The sequence below is a fragment of the Nicotiana tomentosiformis genome, chromosome 5 (genome assembly GCF_000390325.3).
Source record: "Nicotiana tomentosiformis chromosome 5, ASM39032v3, whole genome shotgun sequence".
NCBI classification, from domain to species: domain Eukaryota; kingdom Viridiplantae; phylum Streptophyta; class Magnoliopsida; order Solanales; family Solanaceae; genus Nicotiana; species Nicotiana tomentosiformis.
In genome coordinates, this window is record NC_090816.1 from 65,714,771 (window position 1) to 65,737,394 (window position 22,624).

The window sequence follows — 22,624 nt, forward strand, 5'->3', positions numbered from 1 at the left end:
TAATATTTTAAAAGAGAGTGAAAGCATGAGTAAAGATTATTCTATCTAATTTTTCTATTTAAGTATGTGCATCTTATTATACAGATTATCAATGTGTATCCCTAACCCCACCTCCCCACCCACCCGTCGGGCCAAAGGTCATGGTTCTGCCAAATGCTACCAACCCGGAAAACCAGCAGATATCACAAAAGCTTATGATGAGGAATACGGATATACAGCTTAGATGGTTTCCATTTTACTTGGGAGAGTGAAATTTGGCATACCAAGACAAGAACATTGTATAGTATTTGAGAAGGGAAGTTGTGACATCATAATACTCTCTCATAGGAAACAAAGCAAAAAATTGGATGTTCAGTTCCTTATCACATAGTATACGCATTTTGTATTTTTATTTTTTTTATCAAGGATAGTATACGCATATTAACAAGGACAAGAAGCAGCTAATGTGGCTTTCAGGGGAGAAGGTCTACCGTAGGAATAAGATAGCCCCATTAAATCAGCTTATAAAGAAATGAAGTTTCACTTTACATAACAAGAAAATAGCCAAGTCGCAAAGGTATCAATTTGTCCGCAGCTTTAGCAATACATAGCTAATTCAGTGACATGATTCTCTCCAAACCAATTAAACTATTATCCCAATTAATAGTGATTCAGAAAGTATAACAAATCCAAAATTGAAGAGCACTGAAAACAGAATAGAGATCAGATTTTGAACAGATATAATTAGAAACACAATCAATACCTTCTGGATCACTCGGCAACCATACATTTGAAGAGAAAGTGTTAGAACATGCCCATTGAGCTGGTCAGCTAGTTCTCTAATCTGAGATGCACTTCCATGTTCAAAAAACTGAAAAAAGTGAAAGAAAGGAAAAAGATAACAAAGAAGATCAGGTTTCTGATTCCATAAAAGATTAATAGCATTTTGCTCAAAAAGTACAACAACAAACACAGTGTAATTCCACAAGCGGTGTCTGGTGGGGAGGGTAATATGTACGCAGACCTTATCCCTACCTTGTGAAGGTAGAGAGATTAATCCAATAAACCATCGGCTCAAGTGATGCAAGATCAAGAAGGCCAAGAAAGTGGGAAATTCAAGAAGCCAAGAATCCATTCAAGATTAGGATTTCTTTTCCTTAAAGATTATGATTTCTTATTTCTTGTTTTCTAGTAATTTAATTCTTGTTTTAGTGGGATTATATTTGTAGTTCTAGTCAAACTAGGATTGTTAGTTGGTATCTCATTCCTACTAGAATTCTTTTTCCTATTTTAGTTAGGATAGGTCTTCTTAGCTTGTATTAATCAAAAGGGAGAAAAAACTCCCGCATACAAGAAGTATACCAAAAAGTAGAGAATTTACATCAGAACATGATTCTCTACAAAAGACGTCCAATCTTCTACACAACTAGGGGGTATATGTGTGCACCAAAAAGCGATCAAAGATAAAAGACTATTTTTAAAATGTGAAAACGGAGACTCAATCCCCTCAAAAACTCTCCTATTTCTCTCTCCCCAAACTATCCACATTAGAGCTAACGGGGCGAACTTCCACGCCTTTTGCTTGCTTCTTCTACGAAAACCGGCCCAGCTATATAGCATTTCCTTTACAGTGTTTGGCATCACCCATTGAACACCAAAAAGATTCAGGATTGCCCTCCACAAATCCCAGGACACAGGACAATGCAGCAGAAGATGATCAACTTCTTCCTCTGAGCTTTTACACATGTAGTACCAACTAACAAGTGTAATTCCTCTCTTTCGCAGATTTTCAGCTGTCAAGATCACTCATCTCGCTGCTAGCCATGCAAAAAAGCACACCTTCGTGGGCGCCTTAGGAATCCAGATCAAGGAGTATGGAAAAGTAGCCTCCTCTCTCACCAACATACTCTGGTAAAAGGACTTTACGGTGAACAAACCATCGCCACGCAACCCTCATCTCCAAGAATCGCAAGATGGATGGGGTCTTTCTTGCCCGTATAGCAGTGCCAACAAATTTTGGAGCTCCGAAATCTCCCAATCTTGTATGTTCCTTCTAAAAGAGAGGTCCCATACTACCCCACTACCCCCTTCATGCTCCTTGCGAATCTGTTGGACCATCAATTCCTTCTGGTTTGAAACTCTGAAGACGTGGGGGAAAGAGACCCTCAGAGTATCCTCTACACACCACCTGTAATTCCAAAAGCTGATTCTACTTCCATCTCCCACCCTGTAAGTGATGTTGCCATAGAAAGCTTCCCAGTTCTTCATGATGTTCCTCCACATGCCACACCCGAACGGTGTTGTGATTGCCTTGGTCCTCCAACCCCCTTCCCGTGGAATCGTACTTTTCTACTATGACCTCCCTCCATAGAGCATGCTCTTCTACCCCAAATCTCCACAGCCATTTCCCCAGCAAAGCTCTGTTGAATACCCTAAGATCTTTTACTCCAAGTCCACCCCACTTCTTTGGGGAAGTGACTGTCTGCCAATTCACTAGATGAAACTTTCTAGTTCCATCCGCCGCATCCCAAAGAAAATTCCTTTGAAGCCGCTCCAGTTTTTCTGTGATGCTCACAGGAGCTTGCAACAGGGACAAGTAATAGGTAGGGATACTCGACAAAGTGCTTTTGATAAGCACTTTCTTACCGCCTTTTGACAAGTACCGTTTCTGCCAGCCTGCTATTCTTTTTTCAACCCTTTCAATGACTGGATTCCAAACCGTAGTATCCTTATGCAAAGCGCTCAATGGTAGACCCAGGTAAGTAGTGGGAAGAGAGCCCAACTTGCATCCGAGAACATGAGACAAAGCATCAATATTAGCAACCTCACCCACTGGGAAAATCTCACACTTGCCGAGGTTGATTTTGAGTCCTGATACTATCTGAAATCACTGCAGTACCTGCTTCAGGCATGTCAACCGATCCATATCGGCATCACAGAAAACCAGGGTGTCGTCCGCAAAAAGCAAATGAGAGACTCTTCGGGCACTAAGCACCCCGATCGGAGCTGAAATCCTCTCAAGAAGCCTCCACCCGCCGCACGATCCATCATTTTACTTAGAGCATCCATCACCAAAATGAATAGCATGGGAGATAGGGGGTCACCTTGCCTGAGACCTCGGGAGCTGCCAAAGAAACCACACGGGCTACCATTAACCAGGACAGAGAATCTGACTAAGGAAATGCAGAACTTGATCCATCCCCTCCATCTTTCCCTAAACCCCATCCGCATCATAATGAAGTCCAGGAACTCCCAATTGACATGGTCGAAAGCCTTCTCAAGGTCCAACTTGCACAGTAAGCCGGGTTCTCTATTTTTCCTTCTGGAGTCTACAAGTTCATTTGCCACCAGGGCAGCATCCAGGATCTGCCTACCTTCCACAAACGTATTATGGGAGGACGAAACAGACACGTCAAGAACCTTCTTGAGTCTGTTAGAGAGCACTTTAGAAATAATCTTGTAAATGCTCCCCACGAGACTGATAGGCATGTAGTCTCTGATACAAGATGCGCCTTCTTTCTTAGGCACAATAATAATAAAAGAAGCATTGATACTTCTCTCGAAAGCACCATTCACGTGGAAGTATTCAATGGCTTCCATCAACTCCCCCTTAATTGTATCCCAACAGAGCTGGAAGAAGGCCAAGGAGAAACCATCAGGCCCGGGGGCCTTATCACCAGCACAACTCGACACAGCCTCGTGCACCTCCTCCTCGAAAGCCCTTTCTAGCCCCTCACTGTCTCCCTCCCCTATGTGATTGAACTCTATTCCCCCAAAGTAGGCCTCCAACTAACTTCCTCTTTGTATAAGTTCTCATAAAACCCCACTATCGCCCTTTTTACCTCTTTGTCTACCTCAATCCTCACCCCATCTACAATTAAGGACTCTATGAAGTTTCTCCTTCGATTTGCGACTGAAACCCTGTGGAAAAACTTGGTATTCGAATCCCCCTCCTTTAACCAGAGCGCCCTCGCTTTTTGCCGAGTCTCCTGAGCTATTTCTAACTCGATTATTTCCCTCTTAACCTCCCTCAATCTCGCTTTCTCAGATTCATCTAGCTCCCTCGCCCCTTCCACTCTCTAACTCCCCCAATTCATGCATAAGCTCCCTCATTTTGACCTCTACCCTCCCAAAGACCTCCTTATTCCACCTAATAATATCTTCCTTGAGCAATTTGAGTTTCTTCGACAGACGGAATGAAGGTGACCCTAATACCCCGTAAGTTGTCCACCATTCTTTCACTTTGTCACCAAATCCTAGCACTTTCAACCACATGTTCTCGAATTGGAAGGGAGCACGCACCCCTGGCAAGATAGGCAAATGATCCGAAGTCAGCCTACGTAAAGGAATCTGCAGTACATTCGGCATCAGCTCATCCCAGGAGGGCGATATCAGAAATCTATCAGGTCTAGACCTTGAGTTGGAATCCTCCGCCCTGGCCCAAGTAAACCTTTCCCCTGACAGAGGAAGATCAATGAGAAAGTGATCATTGATGAAGTCATAAAACTCCTCCATGGCCCTCGAAATCAGACTACACCCTAATCTCTCCTCCGGGAATCTAATAGTGTTAAAGTCTCCCCCTAGAACCCATGGAATGTCCCATTCCCCCATAATATTGGCCAGTTCCTCCCAGAAAGACACCTTGGACCCTTCCCCTACCGGCCCGTACACCCCCCAAATCCCCACTCCACCCCCAGTTCTTCACGTCATAAATATATATATATGGTTATCATCAACGTGAATGTTGGTGTATAAGCGATGCAATTGATGCATTCCCAAGAAGAGCGTTGATCTCCATGGCTTAAGTCAAAGCTAGACATGGAGTTGGCTAAGTTTCATAAAGTTCTAACACCAATAACTTCAAATCATAAGTTGAAGGTTGAGAGTCAACATAGAAAGATTACATGGAGAAGACTTGGTAGAAAGTTGAAACTTAGAAAGTGGGATTTAGTTCGACCACATGCTAAGTTTGCTTACAACATGAAGAAGCTCTATGATAAACTAGCAAAATGTAACTTAAAACCTGGTGAGCATTGCGACCCCATTTTTTTCTTTTTTCCCACCTTGGGTCTCCATTCTTACTATAGCAAATCTTGCACCATCTATGGAAGTTGTTAGACCCGAGGACGAATCTTTTCAACTAGAGGAGAATGATGCAAGATCAAGAAGGCCAAGAAAGTGAGAAATTCAAGACGCCAAGAATCCATTCAAGATTAGGATTTCTTTTCCTTAAAGATTAGGATTTTTTACTTCTTGTTTCCTAGTAATTTAATTCTTGTTTTAGTAGGATTATATTTGTAGTTCTAGTCACACTAAGATTGTTAGTTGGTATCTCATTCCTACTAGAATTCTTTTTCCTATTTTAGTTAGGATAGGTTTTCATAGTCTTATTCTTATTCTAGTTTAATTAGGATTAATTTTCCTTAATCTTATCAATTTTGCTCATTGTAAGGCCTATTTAAAGGGCTCAATATGCTGAAAATAAACATGGGTGATTAGTTTTTTTTTTTACATATAATAGCTTCCATGGACCTATAAAAAAAGTATTTGTTCGAGAAACCCGCCTTAACGTAATGGGAAGGACCGCAAGATGGCTACTACTTCTGCCTGAATCCCTAGTGCTTTCTGTCCTTCAAAGGGGTGAAAGCGAGATTGAATGCTCTAAGCTGAGTGTAAGGGTTGAGGCTCGGCCTTTGACTCCGCTTGCCTCTACTTTTCATGTCAAGCGTACAAGTCTAGTTTAGTGGGATTTACTTCTAAAGACAGGAATTCTTTTTCATCTCCCCTGTCAAAGTTAAGCTCTTGCTTCAAAAACGTGATTTACTTTTTATTTCATTGTTCTTACTTTATTCAACGCTTCTTACAATCTTGCGAGATTGAAGAACGTGTGAGTGAGGTTTCTTTTCATCTTACATTCTTCTACCGTGAGTTTGAAAAACGCTTTCGCTAGTTTTGTGAAAAACTTTAGCGAGGTGCAAAACCTTGACAGTACATCAAGGGACAGTGAACACAAGATATGCCAGATATTAACTTAAGCTAACAACAACATCCAAAAATGTTTGCCGAAAAACATATATCTGCATGAACACACCTTCTGGATCACATAATTACCGAACACATCAGTCACCAATGAAAGAGCTTGTGGCATAATTTCACAGAAGACCATGTTCTTCTCCCCTGTTGTAGCAGTCTCCAACTTCTGTTGAATGAACCTGCTTCCATACTGGTCCGCACTAATCACACAAGACTTTTGATCAACTTACAGGCTTATAGAAGTCTAGATGAAATGGAAGGAAAGAAGTATTAGCCAATAAAGTTTACCTGAACTCAACAACATGGCCTTCAATCTCCAACAACTCAAAACACTTACTTTTGTTGCTCTTACACTCATCCAATAATGTCGAAGCAAAGCTTTCTCCCAAGTTAGAACCAGACTCGGAATACCAAGCTCCCATTACACCAGATAAGTTCCTCATCCCTGAAGGAAAATGCATGTTCCTTTCGCCATACCTTACAGGACTACCAGGCCAAAAGGGAGAATTGTGAAGAGCTGCACCAGCCAAAGGGCTCCCAGGATATGACATATTAACGCCAAGTGCTATATTCCCATAGTAACCATTATTTAAGCCACCAGATTTTCCAAGACACAAAAGACCATACTCTGATTTTTGAGATGCAAGCAGTACCCCAAAATATGCTTTCTGAAGCTCAAGCAAATCCATGTATGAACTGCCTAGAGATTCCCTGTTAACAGTTGGGTCATTAACAGCTGATAGCTGAGCAGAAAGATACTCAGTTGATCTCAAGTACTGAAGGTACATGGGATCCACCTGAGGTATTTGCAGTGATCTACCCAAGGTCTGACCATCAAGTCTATTAATGTTCTGTAATTCAGCTGCAGCAGCCAATAGATTAGGACAAAAATTCAAGCCTCCTGCCATTGCTCGAGGATCAATTCCACAGGCACCCATTGTTACCCCAGCAGAAATATTTTCAAATAATGAAGGAAAATTACCACCCCCAAGTTGGTTTTCCAACATCGATGGTGATGAAGGGTTCATATCATAACCTCCTAAACCATATGGAGAAAACATTGAATTAGGATTATCAGTAGTTGGATATTGAGATGGTGAACTTCCTCCACTAGTGAGAGTTGGGGTAGAAGGCCCTTTCAAGTATGAAGCAGCAGATGAACATGCAGATTTACGAAACTGAACTGATTCAGACTTGTTCGCATAGGAATGCTGCTTCATAGGATTTTGATCCCTCTGCAGATGAAAGAGGTTCTGATGATTATCAATCTCATTATGATTTTGAGTATTTTGATGCTTTCGTACATCTCCCATACCATGCACTGACAGACCCATGCCAGACAATGCAGTTACCAGATCAGCATGCTCCCCCATATTAGATGGAACGTTCTCCGATGTGTTAGGGACATTTACGTTTCTTTTATCTATTGAGCTTCTCCTCCCTCCTCCAGCAGAAGAAATACGAGGACTAGGAGCTCTAGCTACAAGCTGAGGGTCAGGGGTGGTACTTCGTGACAATGATGCGCCCAAAGCAGAAGCATAAGATTGACAGACTGATGTGGTGACACTTTGGAGTGCAGTTGTGCCTTGAATCTTTGCCTGAGAATGTAATGCATCCAAAGATGCCAACTCGTGATGGAGATGAGCAAATTGGGATCCAGAAGGATCAACAACATCATCGAATGCACGGCTAGGTAGACAAGATGGATGCCTCGCAGTAGATGTTGCTTGACTTCTACCATCCTATATTTCCAAAGGAGTCTTAGAACAATAAATCCACAGCCGTTTAAATCAAAGTCACCAGAAAAGAAAAAGAACTCGCTTAGCAAGTCAAGCTGAATAGAGGAAGAATAATAATGCAACTTGCAGCACCCTGAAAACAATTATCATATGAACTAGACAAAATGCCATCTTCAGTAAAAAATTTATACACCTTTACAAATCGCTCAATATAAAGATAAGAGAATGGATTACAGATATTATTGATCAAAGAATGCAAGTCTGTCCTGGTAGCGATTACCAGTGATTCAAAGTAATTCCAGGTTTTTGAAGGTACATCAGAAAGGTTAGTAACAATGACATGAATGTGAATAACTCAACTGAGTCAGATGGAAGCCACCAAAACAAATGATAAAACAACCTTTTACAGGTGTACCATGACATTAGGCAGCCGGTGGTGAAAAAAGGTAAAAGACATCTATTGACATCGGTATGAGGAGCCATTTGTGTATTAGGAAACTGGATAGAACGACCAAAAGAGTCTGGTCTCTCTTCCAAACACGTGTCTGACACACTATTTCCAACTTGAAAAACATCTTGATGCATTAATTGTCAAACCCAAGTACATGCTGTTCCAGTTGAACAAGCTGGAGCAACCAAATAATTGTAAGGGTTTAAATTATAATGCCCACAAGGTCTACAAATTGCATAAGCAACTTTTTACCAATTTCCTCGAGAAAAAAAAAATCTACTGTATCTCACCAACATAACTGTCCCTGAAAGAATCCAAGATGACTCAAACCACAAATGTGTGACTCCAACTTAATGAAGAACAATTATTGTAAGAAATGAGAACTGCAGAGACTCAATAACAGGAAATCTGGCAGACATAAAAAATTAAACAGTCAAACTTCAAAAGATTTCAGAACAAAACAAGCACGCACAATAGACAATTCACATATTTTTTCCAACCACAACAATTAAAGGACACGAGCTTGATCCACCGACCACCAGCTTTTGAGCTGATTTACCATATAAAAGCCAAGCGTATACGTTTTAAGTTTTAACTATGTTAAGCTACTTTTTCCTTTTTCCTTTCCTTTTTCCTTTTTTGTCCAAGGTAACCCAAAAGGCACAGGTGGAAAAACTTAACACGTATCACAAAATACTAATTATCAAACTTCGACAATCAGGAAAACGACAACCAGCAATAATGGCATCTGGTTAAAGAAGTGGCAATCGTGCAAATCACACTAATACATGAATACAAACAGTAATGCTACAGACAAGCAATATCCAAAAATGCAGAGAGCTACAACCTTAAAGGGCTGTTTGGTTCGAACACGAGTTATGCATGGATTAATAATGTATTAGTAGGGATAATTTATGCAGGGTTTAGTTATGCAGGGACCAGTTATACAGAGATTAGTTATGCAAGATTTAGTAACACGAGAATTAGGTATGCAGGGATTAGTTATACGAAAATTAATTATGTAGGGATTAGTAATATAAAAATGTAATGTGAGTATTAGTAATAATTTGTTTAATTTATTCTACTAAAATTGGAAGTATATTTTAAATATGTTTTTTTTTTAAAATACAACTTTGAATAGAGGGTATTCTTGTCATTTTGTGTTTTAATCCGTGTATTACTAACCTGCATTAGTTATTCCACCTTCTACTCTGCATAAATAATACATAGATTCCCTCACAACTTATACATGTATTAGTTATGCGGAAAAGGAAAACATGAACCAAATATTGTATTAGCAATGCTATGTTTTATGTGGAAAAAAGAAAAACCCAACCAGACATTGTATAACTTATGCTAGATTCTATGCGGAGATTATTTTCCTCCATTTTTGTAGCCAAACAATGTACAAAGTTATGCTAGTTTTAATACATGGATGACTGACAGCCAAACGACCCCTAAGTCATAAGCATGCCAATGCAATGTCAAAGAACCAACTTTGAGATGCAAAAAGCAATATAAACAGAAAGCATTCAACAAACACTATAAACAGGAATAATGTTTCAAAATTTACTAAACAGGCACAATAAACAAGTTAACAAATATCAACAGCCATCAATTAGAAACGTGGAGCTGACAAACCAAAACCAATATAATAATATTTTATTTTCTCTTTGTACCTGAATCATCTCAGCAATGCTCTTCTGCTGGCTTCCTAATCCAAGCCCACGTAACCCAATAAGTCCATCTCCGCGCCATTCCTTCTCATCCTCCTTTCCAACATCTCCATCTTCCTGACAAAATCCCAACTGCATCGAAAAAAGTGACCTATCATCAGCTCCCTTATCACCTCGAATCAACTTCCTCTTATCTCCAATATCCCCTAATGCCACAGAACTACCATTAGCTGCAGCATTAGTACCTTGGAGACGCTGCACGAACAGCCAGCCCTCTTTGGAGTGAAGAGGCGGCGGCAGGCGAGGGTTTAGGTTGACGTTGGAGTAGTAATAGGCAATGTAGGCTGGATCAGACCTTAATTCCTCTGAAAGGCCACCAAAATCAGCAAAAGCGCTAAGCGATCCTTCAAAAGTGGGCGGAGCAGAACCGCTTCGCAACATGCTTAGCTCTCTCTCCCGATCATTAAAATCGTTGCTTCCTCCTACCATTGATATCATCTTTGAATAACTATCAGTAATCATTGCACATAAAACACTAACATTAAATTACGCCTCCCAAAACTGCGAATTTCAAACTCAAAATTAGCCCCAAAAAAAAAGATATTTCTTCTTAAATTAACTTTTAACAGTTCAAATATTTAAGCTAGTTTCGAACGACCATAGCATCAATTTAGTTGATAAAAAGGAGAAATAGTGATCATTGGGGGATGAAGTCACTGTTCTAGAGAGAGAAAGAGAAGACGGGGTTTAGAGAGAGTGGAAGTGCGCTGAACAGTGAAGTAAGGAAACGGGGAGTGTGATAAGCACGAGCGCCGTGGTGCTATGCACCGTTGGATCAACAGGTCGGCTCAGATTGAGAGATTATTCTTACATTACACTATGTATTGGGTTACCGGTTTAGGGTTTTATTTCAGGAATCTTAAAACTGGATTTTGGCTGAAGTTTGTATATTTCCGGTTTCCGGTTTCCGTTTTTTCTTTTCTTTTGAGATTTTTACGGAGCTATAGTATTATATTGTCAACTTATTTATTCTTATTAAAGAGGCTTTAACTTAATTGTAATTTAATATACAATTAGTATTAGTATCCGCACAAACGTGCGGACACTAACCATTTCAAATTGTAATTTAAATTATTTGGATTATGTGTAAATAACTTTAAAATTTAAACCTTTTAGATAAATATAAATAATCATTAGATATTAATAAAGAAACACTACACACGAAAAGACTTATAACCATTTTGAAAATCTCGTAATGGATAATTCTATTTTCTTTTTCAATACCATTCTCGACAGTGTTATTGGAACCTAAAAATAATCAGGAAGCAAAATATTAACTTATATTTATAGCAAAGCTACTAAAGTTGAGACAATATGAAAGACTCTTTAGATAAGACTTGAACTCTTATTTGGTATGTTGTTATCTTTCAAAAAATATTTTAATTTAAAATTTCAGTTTTTAAAACTTACATTTCAATAATGATTATCTTTATAATGATGTAAGTGAAGATATTATCCTTAATTCAAAATTTACTTTAATTGGCTATCTAAAAATTTAAATGATTCTGTAGCTGATAAAATTTTATTTAATTATGACTCCATTTTGAGTTTATCTATATCTTTGGCCACAAATTTTGAATTTTGAATACTTTTCATATAATGTTAAAATCACTAATTGTTATTACATAACAGTATAGATATTGTCCTAAAATTTACCAAGTAGCTTTTTCTGGACACGTTACTTGGCTTAACCTCAATGCAAACTATTCAAATTTTATTTAGTTTCAAATTCGAATATCATATCAGTTTGTTAGGAATAGTATTTATGTAAAGAAACACATATAATAATGTAAATTAAAAAGATAGAATTCTAGATATCCTTATCTTAATCTACGTATTTGAGTTGAAAGAAATATTTGAAATCGATAAGATCAGCATCCAAATTTTTTATACTCAATAAAGACGAAATAAAAGAATAAATTTATTACCATCCCTTATCCATGCCTTTTAGATTTCCCATATATTTATTCAATATTTATTGTTTTATCTTATTTATTTATTTATTTTGTCACAAAAAATCCATTTATTTCAACTATAAAAAATGAGTTTTAATAAAAATATCTACATGAGAAATTTATTTATATTTTAATCTTTAGTTGAAATTCTTTCATATTTTTCTTTTGAATTTATTGAATTAACCTAAATAGGTGCTTACCCAACCACATAAAAATTAAGAAATTAAATAATGTATAATTTATATGTACTTTATATATAATATTTAATCGTGTGTAGTCAATGTATCATCTATGTATATTTGGTATAAAAAGTAAATAGTAAATTTAGCTGGATATTTATATAAAGTTCCCTTGAATTTTAGTGACTTAATTTTATATGCGATATGACTTCTCTTATAGTAATTCAAAAACATCTGTACTAAAATTCATAAATGTCTTATCCTTTTTATTTTTAAAATAGAACAACATTTTAAAAAATCACCCCATTTCACTGTAATATTTTTATATTTTTTGAAAAAAATTTCACGCCATACCAAATATTTTTTAAAAACATAATTGTTGTTACACTTGAAAATCGATTTAGAAAACTATCAATTAGAAACCAATATCTCTCTCGTTGAAATTCGAGAAGAAACACATTTCATATAAACTAATGATTAAAAATTAATATTCTTATACGGAAAAAATATATTCTTTAACAATGAATATGTTTCTAATATTATTTATACTGTATCAATATGGTTATTACGACCCAAAACTCTGCCAAGTCATGATGGCACCTAACTCAACCTGCTAGGTAAGCCAAACAGTATAAGTTACAACTATAATGAGTAATCATCGATTACGGTAAGTAAAACGGCAAAAGAATTCAATACAACTATCCCAAGGGCTGGTAGTACAAGTCACGAGCCACTATAATTTAGATTTACAAGGTTGGTATGAAGAATAAATACAATATTTATTTGTAGTTTACATAAACAAAAATGAAATCATATACTACCGTGAACAAGAGATAGCTTGAATCTGGAACGTTGGTACGTCTTCAATGCAAAGCTTCGCCTTCCATAGCTACTCAGCTCCAGAATCTGCACGCAAGGTGCAGAAATGTAGTATGAATATAACCGACCTCATGTACTCAGTAAGTATCTAGAATAACCTCAGAGAAGTAGTGACAGTGTTTTTAAGTCAAAAAGATACTCATTTTCATAAAATGTGTAGCTCAATAACATGTACAATATAGAGAGTGACACGACCCAAAATTTCGCGTTTAAAAACAAATTCTACTAGCTTCTATGTAATTAATAGACTGTGCTATAAAATTAAAATATAATTATTTTAATCTAGAGTGTGGCTTGTAGTATTTTTGAAAAATGCCAATGACTAAAATAATATTGTAGTAATTATTATTTTATTTTTAGATGATAATAAATTGATAGAAAAATTCTTATATTTGAAAAATAAGACAATTATCAGTAAATTATTTAAAATTTTTAAAAAAAATGCACAAAAAAGTAGTATTTAACTAATTGCAGTAAAATGATTAAAAAATCGTATTTTGCAAAAACAAAGATAATTATCAATAAATTTCATTAAACTTTAAATTGCGCAAAAAGACTACATTTTATCATTAACGGCTAGGAAGCCTACATAAATTAATTTTTAAATAACAAGGGCCAAAATTGAGTGTCAACAGCTATGCCTCTTTGACTGGAGACGGTGTAAGAGTCTTCGGGCAAAGAAATTGACGCCATACTTAATTTTTTCCCGACTTCTATTGTGTAAAAACAGATGATATGTAGTAGGGGAATAGAGGAGATTTTGAATATTGTAACCAAACTCAAGTGTTTGAGTTGCCTACAAATCTCGGGTTGCACAAAAATCTGATCGTGTGTAGTTCTGGGATGCAATTGAGTGCCACTTGTGGGTTGTAGCCTTATTGAGTCAAAGACAAAGGACGCAAATGTCCGAGGACGAAAATGACTCATGTGACCTCGACAATGCTTTAAGATTGCCCCAGTATCAAAATGTGGTGGCACTGGGACGTAGTTGTTGGATGTGATGAATAGATTGATGGACTTTGATGTGGGTACCACCAAACTCTTGCCGAGTTTTCTACATATCTCGAATGTAACGAGAATCAGGCCGAATGTAGTTCGATAAATTGGTTGATAACATAATAGAGCAGGATTAGAATGGATTTAATTTTTGATTTTTAAAATTGCCCAAACATCAAGCTCTAATGACACTGGAGTTTTTATTTTAATGCAAGGGACACAGATTACCTATACACCCCATGACAAATGGGATATAAATTGCATGATACTTGGGAGCATACCGTCGGCTTCTATTGAGGAGTTTGATGTTCGCTCTCAAAATTTATCCAGTTTGCTACTAGAAGATAATTCCATGTTATGCCACGTCTTTTCTATTGATAGAATTGATATGGTGTAGACTATTCTTCCGTTTGTCTTGAGAGAGATGGATTGTAATGGGTTGAATGATGCATGTGTATTTGATGCAAGGATGATGTGATCCATTGAATGAAATGGGGTCCCAGGTTGGTGTGCCAAGACCCTGGTGCGAACTCTAATTTGAAAGAAATCCGGGTTGGATACCGATCCAAGTTTGTTGGAGCACTCTAATTTGAAAGAAATCCGGTTATATGCTGGTACGAAGTGATCGGAGCATTTGATTTGAAATAAATCCAGGTTGGGTACCGGTCCGAAGTGATCCGAGCATTTGATTTGAAGGTTAGACAGGTTGTGTACCATTCCAAAATGATTGGAGCATTTGAGGGTTAGACGGTTTGTGTACTGTTCCGAAATGATTGGAGCTATAAAATTTAAAATACTCGCATTAGAAGGTGGGTGCCTGTAAAATTTAAAATACCCATATTAGAAGGTGGATACCTATAAAATTTGAATTACCCGTATTAGAAGGCGGGGGCCTGTAAAATTTGACTTTAAAATACCCGCATTATAAGGTGGGCGCCTATAAAATTTAACTTTGAGCTGCCCAAATTAGAAGGTGTGCGCCTGTAAAATTTAACTTTGAAATGCCCGCATTAGAAGGTGGACGCTTGTAGATTTGACTTTGGAATGCCCGCATTAGAATGTGGGTGCATATAAAATTTGACTTTGAAATCCCCGCGTTAGAAGGTGAGTGCCTGTAAAAGCAAGGAGTTATCTTTCCCACACAAGAAAATTGATGAAAAGGGGACCTACTTGACTCTTTTTTTATTATTTTCTGCATTTTTTGTTGTCTTTGTGATTTTTGTAAAGAATGTTAAAAAAAAAATTAAGAGTAAAGAAAGACTATAATTTATTGATCAATCATTTCTTGACTTCAGTTAGTACCAATAATTAGTATTGTGCATAAAAACTTCCATCATATATTGTCCGATAAACCGAGATTGGCTTGTGGGTAATCTTATAGCTTCGAGTGATACCTCATGTATACCTAAGTATCGAAAAGATTTGTTCATCTTGCTTCAATCAATGGTTTTGACTTTTGCACATCCTCATATTTCAAGTGCCCTCACAAAAAAAAAAAAGGTCCTAATTTGCACACATTTGAAATATTTATATTGTAGGATATTTTGGGAAGCACATTCACACTCAAAAAGATGTTCAATGCACGCGATTGAGATACCATATGCTTGGCCTTCATGTAAGCATCCACTAATATGAGAACACTTGAAATAGGATAATGTAAGGCTTGTTATCGACTTGTAATGTAGGCTTGGGGATGTGTAGGATATTCATTTGGGAGGAAAGTGATGAATCCCTCCTTGAGCACTGCATTGTATCTGCGTTTGTTTAAACCATGCTTCGGCACTAGATCTTGTTTGCCTCGATGTCCTTTTCTTTGCTTTTGTTTTGACTTCCTTTTGAACTTATCTTATTGTCAGAGGTTCTTCTTCCTTTTTGAGGTTTCTCCGACTTTGTAGGAGTTTTTCCTTCTTTTGTTGGAGTTCCTTGTCTTTGAATTTGTGGAGTTTTCTCCCTTCTAAATGGTTTACTATTGCGCTCCGTCCACCTATTGGTCTGAAAATACATTTAATATTATCTTGTGGTCTGAAATTACCCCTGCGACTAACATAATCATTTGTGGTCTCATCTTTTAATGTAGTGTCACAATGTGATTGGGACACATGACAATCTGGTCCATATCAATTATAACCCGCCCCAAATATCGATCCGCCCTATTTTTTGGGACGAACCCATAGTAAACATACTATATTTCTTCCTACCAATTTCTTTTACCCCCATTTAATTTTATTTACTCCTCTCCATCAAATTAGGGCTCTCAGTAATGGCGCTTTACGGTTTAATTAGGCTTGCTATCTGCTTCGATTAGGTGGACAAAAACTGAAGAATCTTTTATTTCTAGCCTTACTGACCGAAGAATTACTGATAAAAGTAAGTATTTACTACTTTGGGTAAACTTTTAGGGTTTGGAAATCGGTAAATGTTGTCTCTTTTTTTGTGTTTAATATATCATATAATATTATTATTTGCTCCTTTATGCATTTGTTTTTAATTTTTTTTGGGGTGGGCCCATTCGTCTTTGTCCAGCATGAAAAAGTTCTATTTTTATATGTGTTGTTGGGTGGGTATTAGTCAAAATAACTGTGGTCCTTTATTTTGTTTATTGCTTTATATCTTTTAGACTTTATGCCTAACTGATGTGGTCCCTTTTTTGTATTTTATTTTTGTTCTTGCATGTGGATATGTCAGAAGAATGGTTGATAAAGTAGATTTGTGTTTTAATCATGGTGGTGATTGGGAATTGAAACTTAATTTATCTTATTGTAAAAAAGATGTGCCTATTGAGAGAGTATGAAGCAGATCATTAGTCCAACATTGATTAGTGTAAATAATACACTGATGTACTAGAGCATGTTAAGGTACATCAGCTGATTTTTATTGCTCCGTGTGGTAGATGTTATTTGGAATTAGGAAGCTCTAGTCCCTCATTAATGAAACTTTAGGGTGATTAATTTATTTGTTATTGACCTCATTTATGATACTATGGTTGTTCCTACTATAACTAAACGTACTGATACCAATAATGAAAATATAACTGCTAGGACTGATTGTGATAGTGAGGAAGAGGGTACAAATAATGAACTTGTGCAAAATAATTATGATAGTGATGTTGTATTGGGGGAATTTGAGTAGCAAAGGAAACTTGAGGTAACAAACAACCTTGATAGGTACAAAATCTTGATAAAGGTTATGATATTTAAGAATCTTGCTGAAGCAAAAGAGGTTACTCATTTTTATTCTGTTGCAAACAAGATGGCTTAGAGGTAGTTAAGAGTGATAAGAAAAGACTTAGATTTAAGTGTGTTGTTGGTTGTTCCTTTAGATGTCTTATTTATAAGGATGAAAATAACCAAGGAGCCAAGATAAAGACTTTACATGTTGAACATAAATGTGGGGAAGCATTTGAGAATATAGGAGCTACTCTTGCTACCTTAGCTCATTATTTTAAGAGAAATGTTTAAAATATTCCCAAGTACAAGGTGAAAGAAATGAAGGGTGACCTGGAGGAGAGATTTAAGCTAAATGTGAGTCAGTCAAAGTTAAAAAGAGTGAAAAAGATAGTGTTAGAGAAACTAAAAGGTAGCTACTTAGATGAGTACAACAAGTTGGAGGCATATGCCCAATAATTGAGGGACGGTAATCCTGGTTCGGATGTGGTTATCTAGATATCCAAGGATGCTTTGGAAGAAGGTAAAACGAGATTCTTGAGGATGTATGTGTACTTTCAGGCCCTCAAGAATGGCTTCAAAGCAAGTTTGAGACTTTTTATAGGACTTTTTATAGCACTTGATGGTACCTTTTTAAAGGAAAAATGTCAAGACATGTTGTTGGCGGATGTGACTCAAGATTCTGCTAAAAACTTTTATCCATACATGTTCTTCATGATAACCTTATTCAGCTGGCGGTAATCAATACACATCCGCATAGAACTATCCTTCTTCTTTACAAATAAGACAGGAGCACCCCAAGGCGATACACTAGGCCGAATGAAACCCTTATCAAGCAACTCCTGTAACTGTTCTTTTAATTCTTTCAACTCTGCTGGGGCCATACGGTATGGTAGAATAGAAATGGGTTGAGTACCCGGTAATAAATCAATGCCAAAGTCAACATCCCTATCGGGTGGCATACCCGGAAGATACGCTGGAAATACATCAGGAAAATCCCTTACTACAGGAACTGACTCTACAGTAAGAGTATCAATACTAATATCTCTCACATAGGCCAGATACGCATCACACCCCTTCTCAACCATTCGTTGAGCTTTCAGAAATGAAACAACCTTGCTAGGAACATGATCCGAGGTACCTCTCCACTCTAGCCATGGTAGACCTGGCATAGCCAACATCACCGTCTTGGCGTAACAATCAAGAATAGCGTGATAGGGCGACAACCAGTTCATGCCCAAAATAATATCGCAATCTACCATACTGAGCAATAATAAATCAGCTCTGGTCTCAAAACCACTAATAACAATTAAACACGACCGATGCACACGGTCCACAATAATAAATTCACCCACAGATGTAGATACATAAATAGAAGAACCCAAGAAATCACGTGATACGCCCAAATACGAGGCAAAATAAGATGACACATAAAAATAAGTGGAGCTTGGATCAAATAAGACTGACGCATCTCTATGACAGACCAGAATAATACCTGTGATAACAGAATCGGATAGAACAACATCTGTCCTAGCAGGAAGGGCATAATATCTGGCCTCTCCCTCTAGGGCGACCTCTACCTGCCCGACCTCCACCTCTAGCTGGATGTGCAGGTGGTGTGGCAACTGATGCATTAATCATGGCCTGAGAAGCCTGGGGACCCTATGGAATAGGTGGGGCCTGAGAAATCCGTGGAGGTGCACCCCTCCTAAGCATTGGGTAATCCCTCATGATAATCCCTCATGATATCAATAAAGTCGACTCTCGATCAAACCTATCAACCTTCCAAATTTTTAACTTTCCAACTTTTGCCAATTCAAGCCAAAACAACCTAGGAACCTCCACATCCAAATCCAGACATACGCCGATGTCCAAAATCACCATACGAAGCTATTGAAACTATCAAAATACCATTCTGGAGTCTTCTACAAAAAAGTCAAATTCTGATCAACTCTTACAACTTAAGTCTTCAACCAAGGGACTAAGTGTTCCAAATCAATCCAAAACTCTCCCAAAACCAAATCAACTACCCCGTCAAGTCCCAGAATCACAAATACACATATGTAAAATATCAAATAAGGGAATGAGGGCTAAAATACTCAAAACGATCGGTTGGGTCATTACAGTAAAAAATTTTGGAAGGTGGAGCCACACCATGCCATGGATCCACCACCCGGGTATACCAAAAGTAAAAAGGACAAGAGAAATAGATGAGGATATTAATAGGCAAGGCACGTCGACAACTTCTAGGAAAGACCTTCAAATGCATTGTGGTTACTGTGGCAAACCAAACTACAATCAAATAAAATGTCCAATAAAGGTAATTACATCTAACACTAGTTATTTTATCATTTCTACTTGTTTAAAGACACTTACGAGTTTATTTCACTTCATGGAGCTACAAGGGATACCCCAGCCAGTGCAAGAACCAGTAAACCAACTGAGTTTGTTGTGTTCCCTAATCCTAGGTTTATACCTCAGTCAACAACTCATCAGTCCACTCAGACTACTCAATCCAGTCCGTAGACAACTCAGCAATACACTCAGACTACTCAGTCTAGTTAGCAGGAAACTCAGCAATATACTGAGACCCATCAGTCCAGTCAGCAAATAACTCAGCATTTACTAATGCTACTCAGTCTAGTCAGCTTCTCACTTAGCAAGCCTGTGATGTTTCTCAGTCCAGTCAGCTTCCCACTCAACAACAATATGATTTTTCTCAGTCAAGTCAGTTTCCCACTCAGAAAGCTTGTGATGTTTCTCAACAGCCAAGTCGAAAAAGAACCAAGTACACTGCAAGAAGACTACTTGATTCAGATTTTAGGACTAAAGCTAATCTAGTATTGAGGCCTAAAGTTGTCTCTGAGATTATGACAAGGCTTTAACTAAAGAATCAACAGCAAAATACTGGGACAATGAAGATAAACTTCAGAGTAGCTCACACTGGTAGCCCACAACTAACAAATCTGCCATATTCCCCAACAAGAACTACTTGGAAAGGCAAGCAAGCAATGACCCAAACTCAGTTATTGGGTGTGAAGGAGAAAAAAATTTGAAAGATTCAAACTAGAAAGGGCAAGGGGAAGTAAAGTAAGAAGTTATTGGGATGACTGTAATAGACAATTTAATTTTTGTGATGATTGTAATAGACAAGTAACTCACTTCTATGTTTTTAGACAAGTAAATATTGTGAGATTGGTATAAGTTTTTGGCTCACATATTTACTTGTCTAATAACTATGTTAGTTAGGTAAATATTCCAGAAACAATGTATGTTTGTAGCTTTAATTAAGCTCCATAGTCGAGCTTTCTTTTGTGCCAACTTTATTGTCATTTCTCTTGTTAAGATAAATCTTACTATTAACCGATAAAATGTTTTCTTGTAAGCACATTTCAAGTACATTTCAACTTGAACAAAATAACTTCAATTCATTAAAAACACAAGAAACTGAAACAAACATAGAGATCATCAAAGAAGCAAAATGACCATTACATTGCTCTGGACAACAATAATAAGCAAACTACACTAAATCCTAGGCATTAAAATCAGAATAAAGACAACCCACAAAATAATAACAAAAAGCTTCATTCTCCGTAATTTATCCTCCATCTTAGACACTGCCCCTAAATTGGCTGAATTAATGCCCTCCATTTCTTCCACAATATTCTTCAATTTCAGCTTTTCTCGACAAACAACATTTAAGTCAGCCACCATCTTCTTCAAATAATCCCTTTTTACTTCTACACACTTCAATGAGTTATTCAAGTTGCTTATCACCATTGTCACATGTGGTGGCATATTTTGGTGGCGCCATTCCCAAAGACCACATGACGATTCTTCATCAAAATAAGGGCATTTGTAGAATCTACGTCTAGCATTCGTAGGAGTCTTAGCCACAAAATGATTAGAAATCAACCCGCAACCATATCGACGCGACGAATCAGAAGCAATTGTACTCTCAGACCTGGCGTGCTTGTATTTTACCAAAAAAGAATAGCTTTTACAAGCAAAAGCAAGTTTAGAAGAGGAATGGAACAATACAATTACGACCTAAAAGGAGAAATGTTTTTTGAAGAGGGACAAAATTGGAATTGCCCTAATTTTATGAAGAAGACGGGGGTAAAAAGAATTGGTAGGTAGAAATATAGTGTTGTTACTATGGGTTGTGTAACGACCCGACCAGTCGTTTTGAGAGTAATTGCCCCGATCCCATATTAACTGCTTTCTCCAAATCATTTTCTGCTATTGTGACTTGCCGGGATGATTGGTTTTGAGTTTTGGAGTGTTTTGGGATACTTAGTCCCTAAATGAGAGCTTAAGCCTTAGGATTTGGATTGGTAATCAGAACTATGTGAAGACGACTCCGAAATGGAATTCTGTCAGTTTTGTTAGCTCCGTTAGGTGATTTTAGATTTAGGAGCATGTCCGAATTGTGTTTTGGAGGTTCGTAGCTCATTTAGGCTTGAAATGGCAAAAGTCGAATTTTTGGAGTTTTGGGCCGGTAGTAGAATTTTGATATTGGGGTCGTTTTCCGATTCCGAAAGTTGGAGTAGGTCCGTAATGTTGATCATGACTTTTGCACAAAAGTTGAGGTCAATCGGATGTGATTTGATAGGTTTCGGCATCGGTTGTAGAATTTTGAAGTTTTAAGTTCTTTAAGTTTGAATTGGAGGGTGATTTGTCATTTTAGCATTGTTTGATGTGATTTGAGAGCTCGACTAAGTTCGTATAGTATTTTAGGATTGGTTGGTATGTTTGGTCGAGGCCCCGGGGGCCTCGGGTGTGTTTCGGATGCTCAATAAGTCATCTTTGGACCTAGAGAAGTGGCAGATTTCTGGTGTTTTATTGCAGAAAAATCCTTCATCGCGTTTGCGAGAGGTACCTCGCGATCACGTAGAGCATCTGGGAAAGGCAGCAAAGTTGTTCTTCACGTTCGTGATGTTGTTCCCGCATTTGCGAAGGTGTGGGACCTTAAGCCTACGCGTTTGCGATATGGTCCTCGCGTTCGCGTAGAGGAACGAGGTAGAGGAAGCTTCGGGCATTAAGCCTACGCATTCGCGAAGAGGTTCCCGCGTTCGCGAAGGGTCCATCAGTGGAAGGTACGCGTTCGCGAGAGTCCCCTCGCATTCGCGAAGGAGGAATTTTGGGCCAGTAGAAGATTGTTCATCACGTTCGTGATCGTGATGTCGCGTTCGCAAAGAAGAACGCACCTGGGCAGAATTTAAGGTTCAAAAACGAAGGTTGAGTTCATAACACAAAAATTTGATTGAGAGCTCGGTAGAAGGCGAAATTTGGAGAGAATTTTGGAGGAAGTTTTTGGGTAATGATTCCTAACTCCTTTATGGTTATATTTCACTAATCTATGGTTGATTTCATCATTTAATTTCGAATTTGGGGTGAAAAATTGAGAAAGATTCTTAGGCCGAATTTTGGGGTTTTGATCGAGATTTTGTATCGTATTTGAGCAATTTTGGCACGAGTAAACTTGTGAGTGAATGGGTGTTTGTATTTTG

At 37.7% G+C, this 22,624-nt stretch overlaps 1 protein-coding gene and 1 long non-coding RNA gene across 4 annotated transcripts in view; both read right to left on the reverse strand.

The window, feature by feature from the left end:
* LOC104117715 (pumilio homolog 1-like) overlaps positions 1 to 10,758 on the reverse strand; it is a 28,809-nt gene extending 18,051 nt beyond the window's left edge. The window contains exons 1-4 of one of the 2 annotated variants that reach the window (XM_070174979.1): positions 9,882 to 10,758; positions 6,301 to 7,754; positions 6,071 to 6,212; positions 743 to 850 (exon numbers count right to left, since the gene is read on the reverse strand). In XM_070174979.1, the coding sequence (XP_070031080.1) occupies positions 743 to 850; positions 6,071 to 6,212; positions 6,301 to 7,754; positions 9,882 to 10,400 (2,223 nt within the window). In that variant the 5' untranslated portion in view covers positions 10,401 to 10,758. The remainder of the gene's footprint in view (positions 1 to 742; positions 851 to 6,070; positions 6,213 to 6,300; positions 7,755 to 9,881) is intronic. The other variant, XM_070174980.1, reaches the window with a different exon arrangement.
* Positions 10,759 to 12,708: 1,950 nt separating this feature from the next.
* LOC104121231 (uncharacterized) lies at positions 12,709 to 15,822 on the reverse strand. Of its 2 annotated transcripts, XR_011407840.1 has the most exons (4): positions 15,342 to 15,822; positions 14,865 to 15,059; positions 14,229 to 14,764; positions 12,709 to 12,978 (listed from the first exon to the last, which is right to left on the reverse strand). It is a non-coding gene; the product is annotated as an uncharacterized lncRNA (long non-coding RNA). The 2 variants fall into 2 exon arrangements; XR_691874.2 differs by lacking the exon at positions 12,709 to 12,978 and having other exon boundaries at positions 14,131 to 14,764; positions 15,342 to 15,794.
* Positions 15,823 to 22,624: the final 6,802 nt, after the last annotated feature.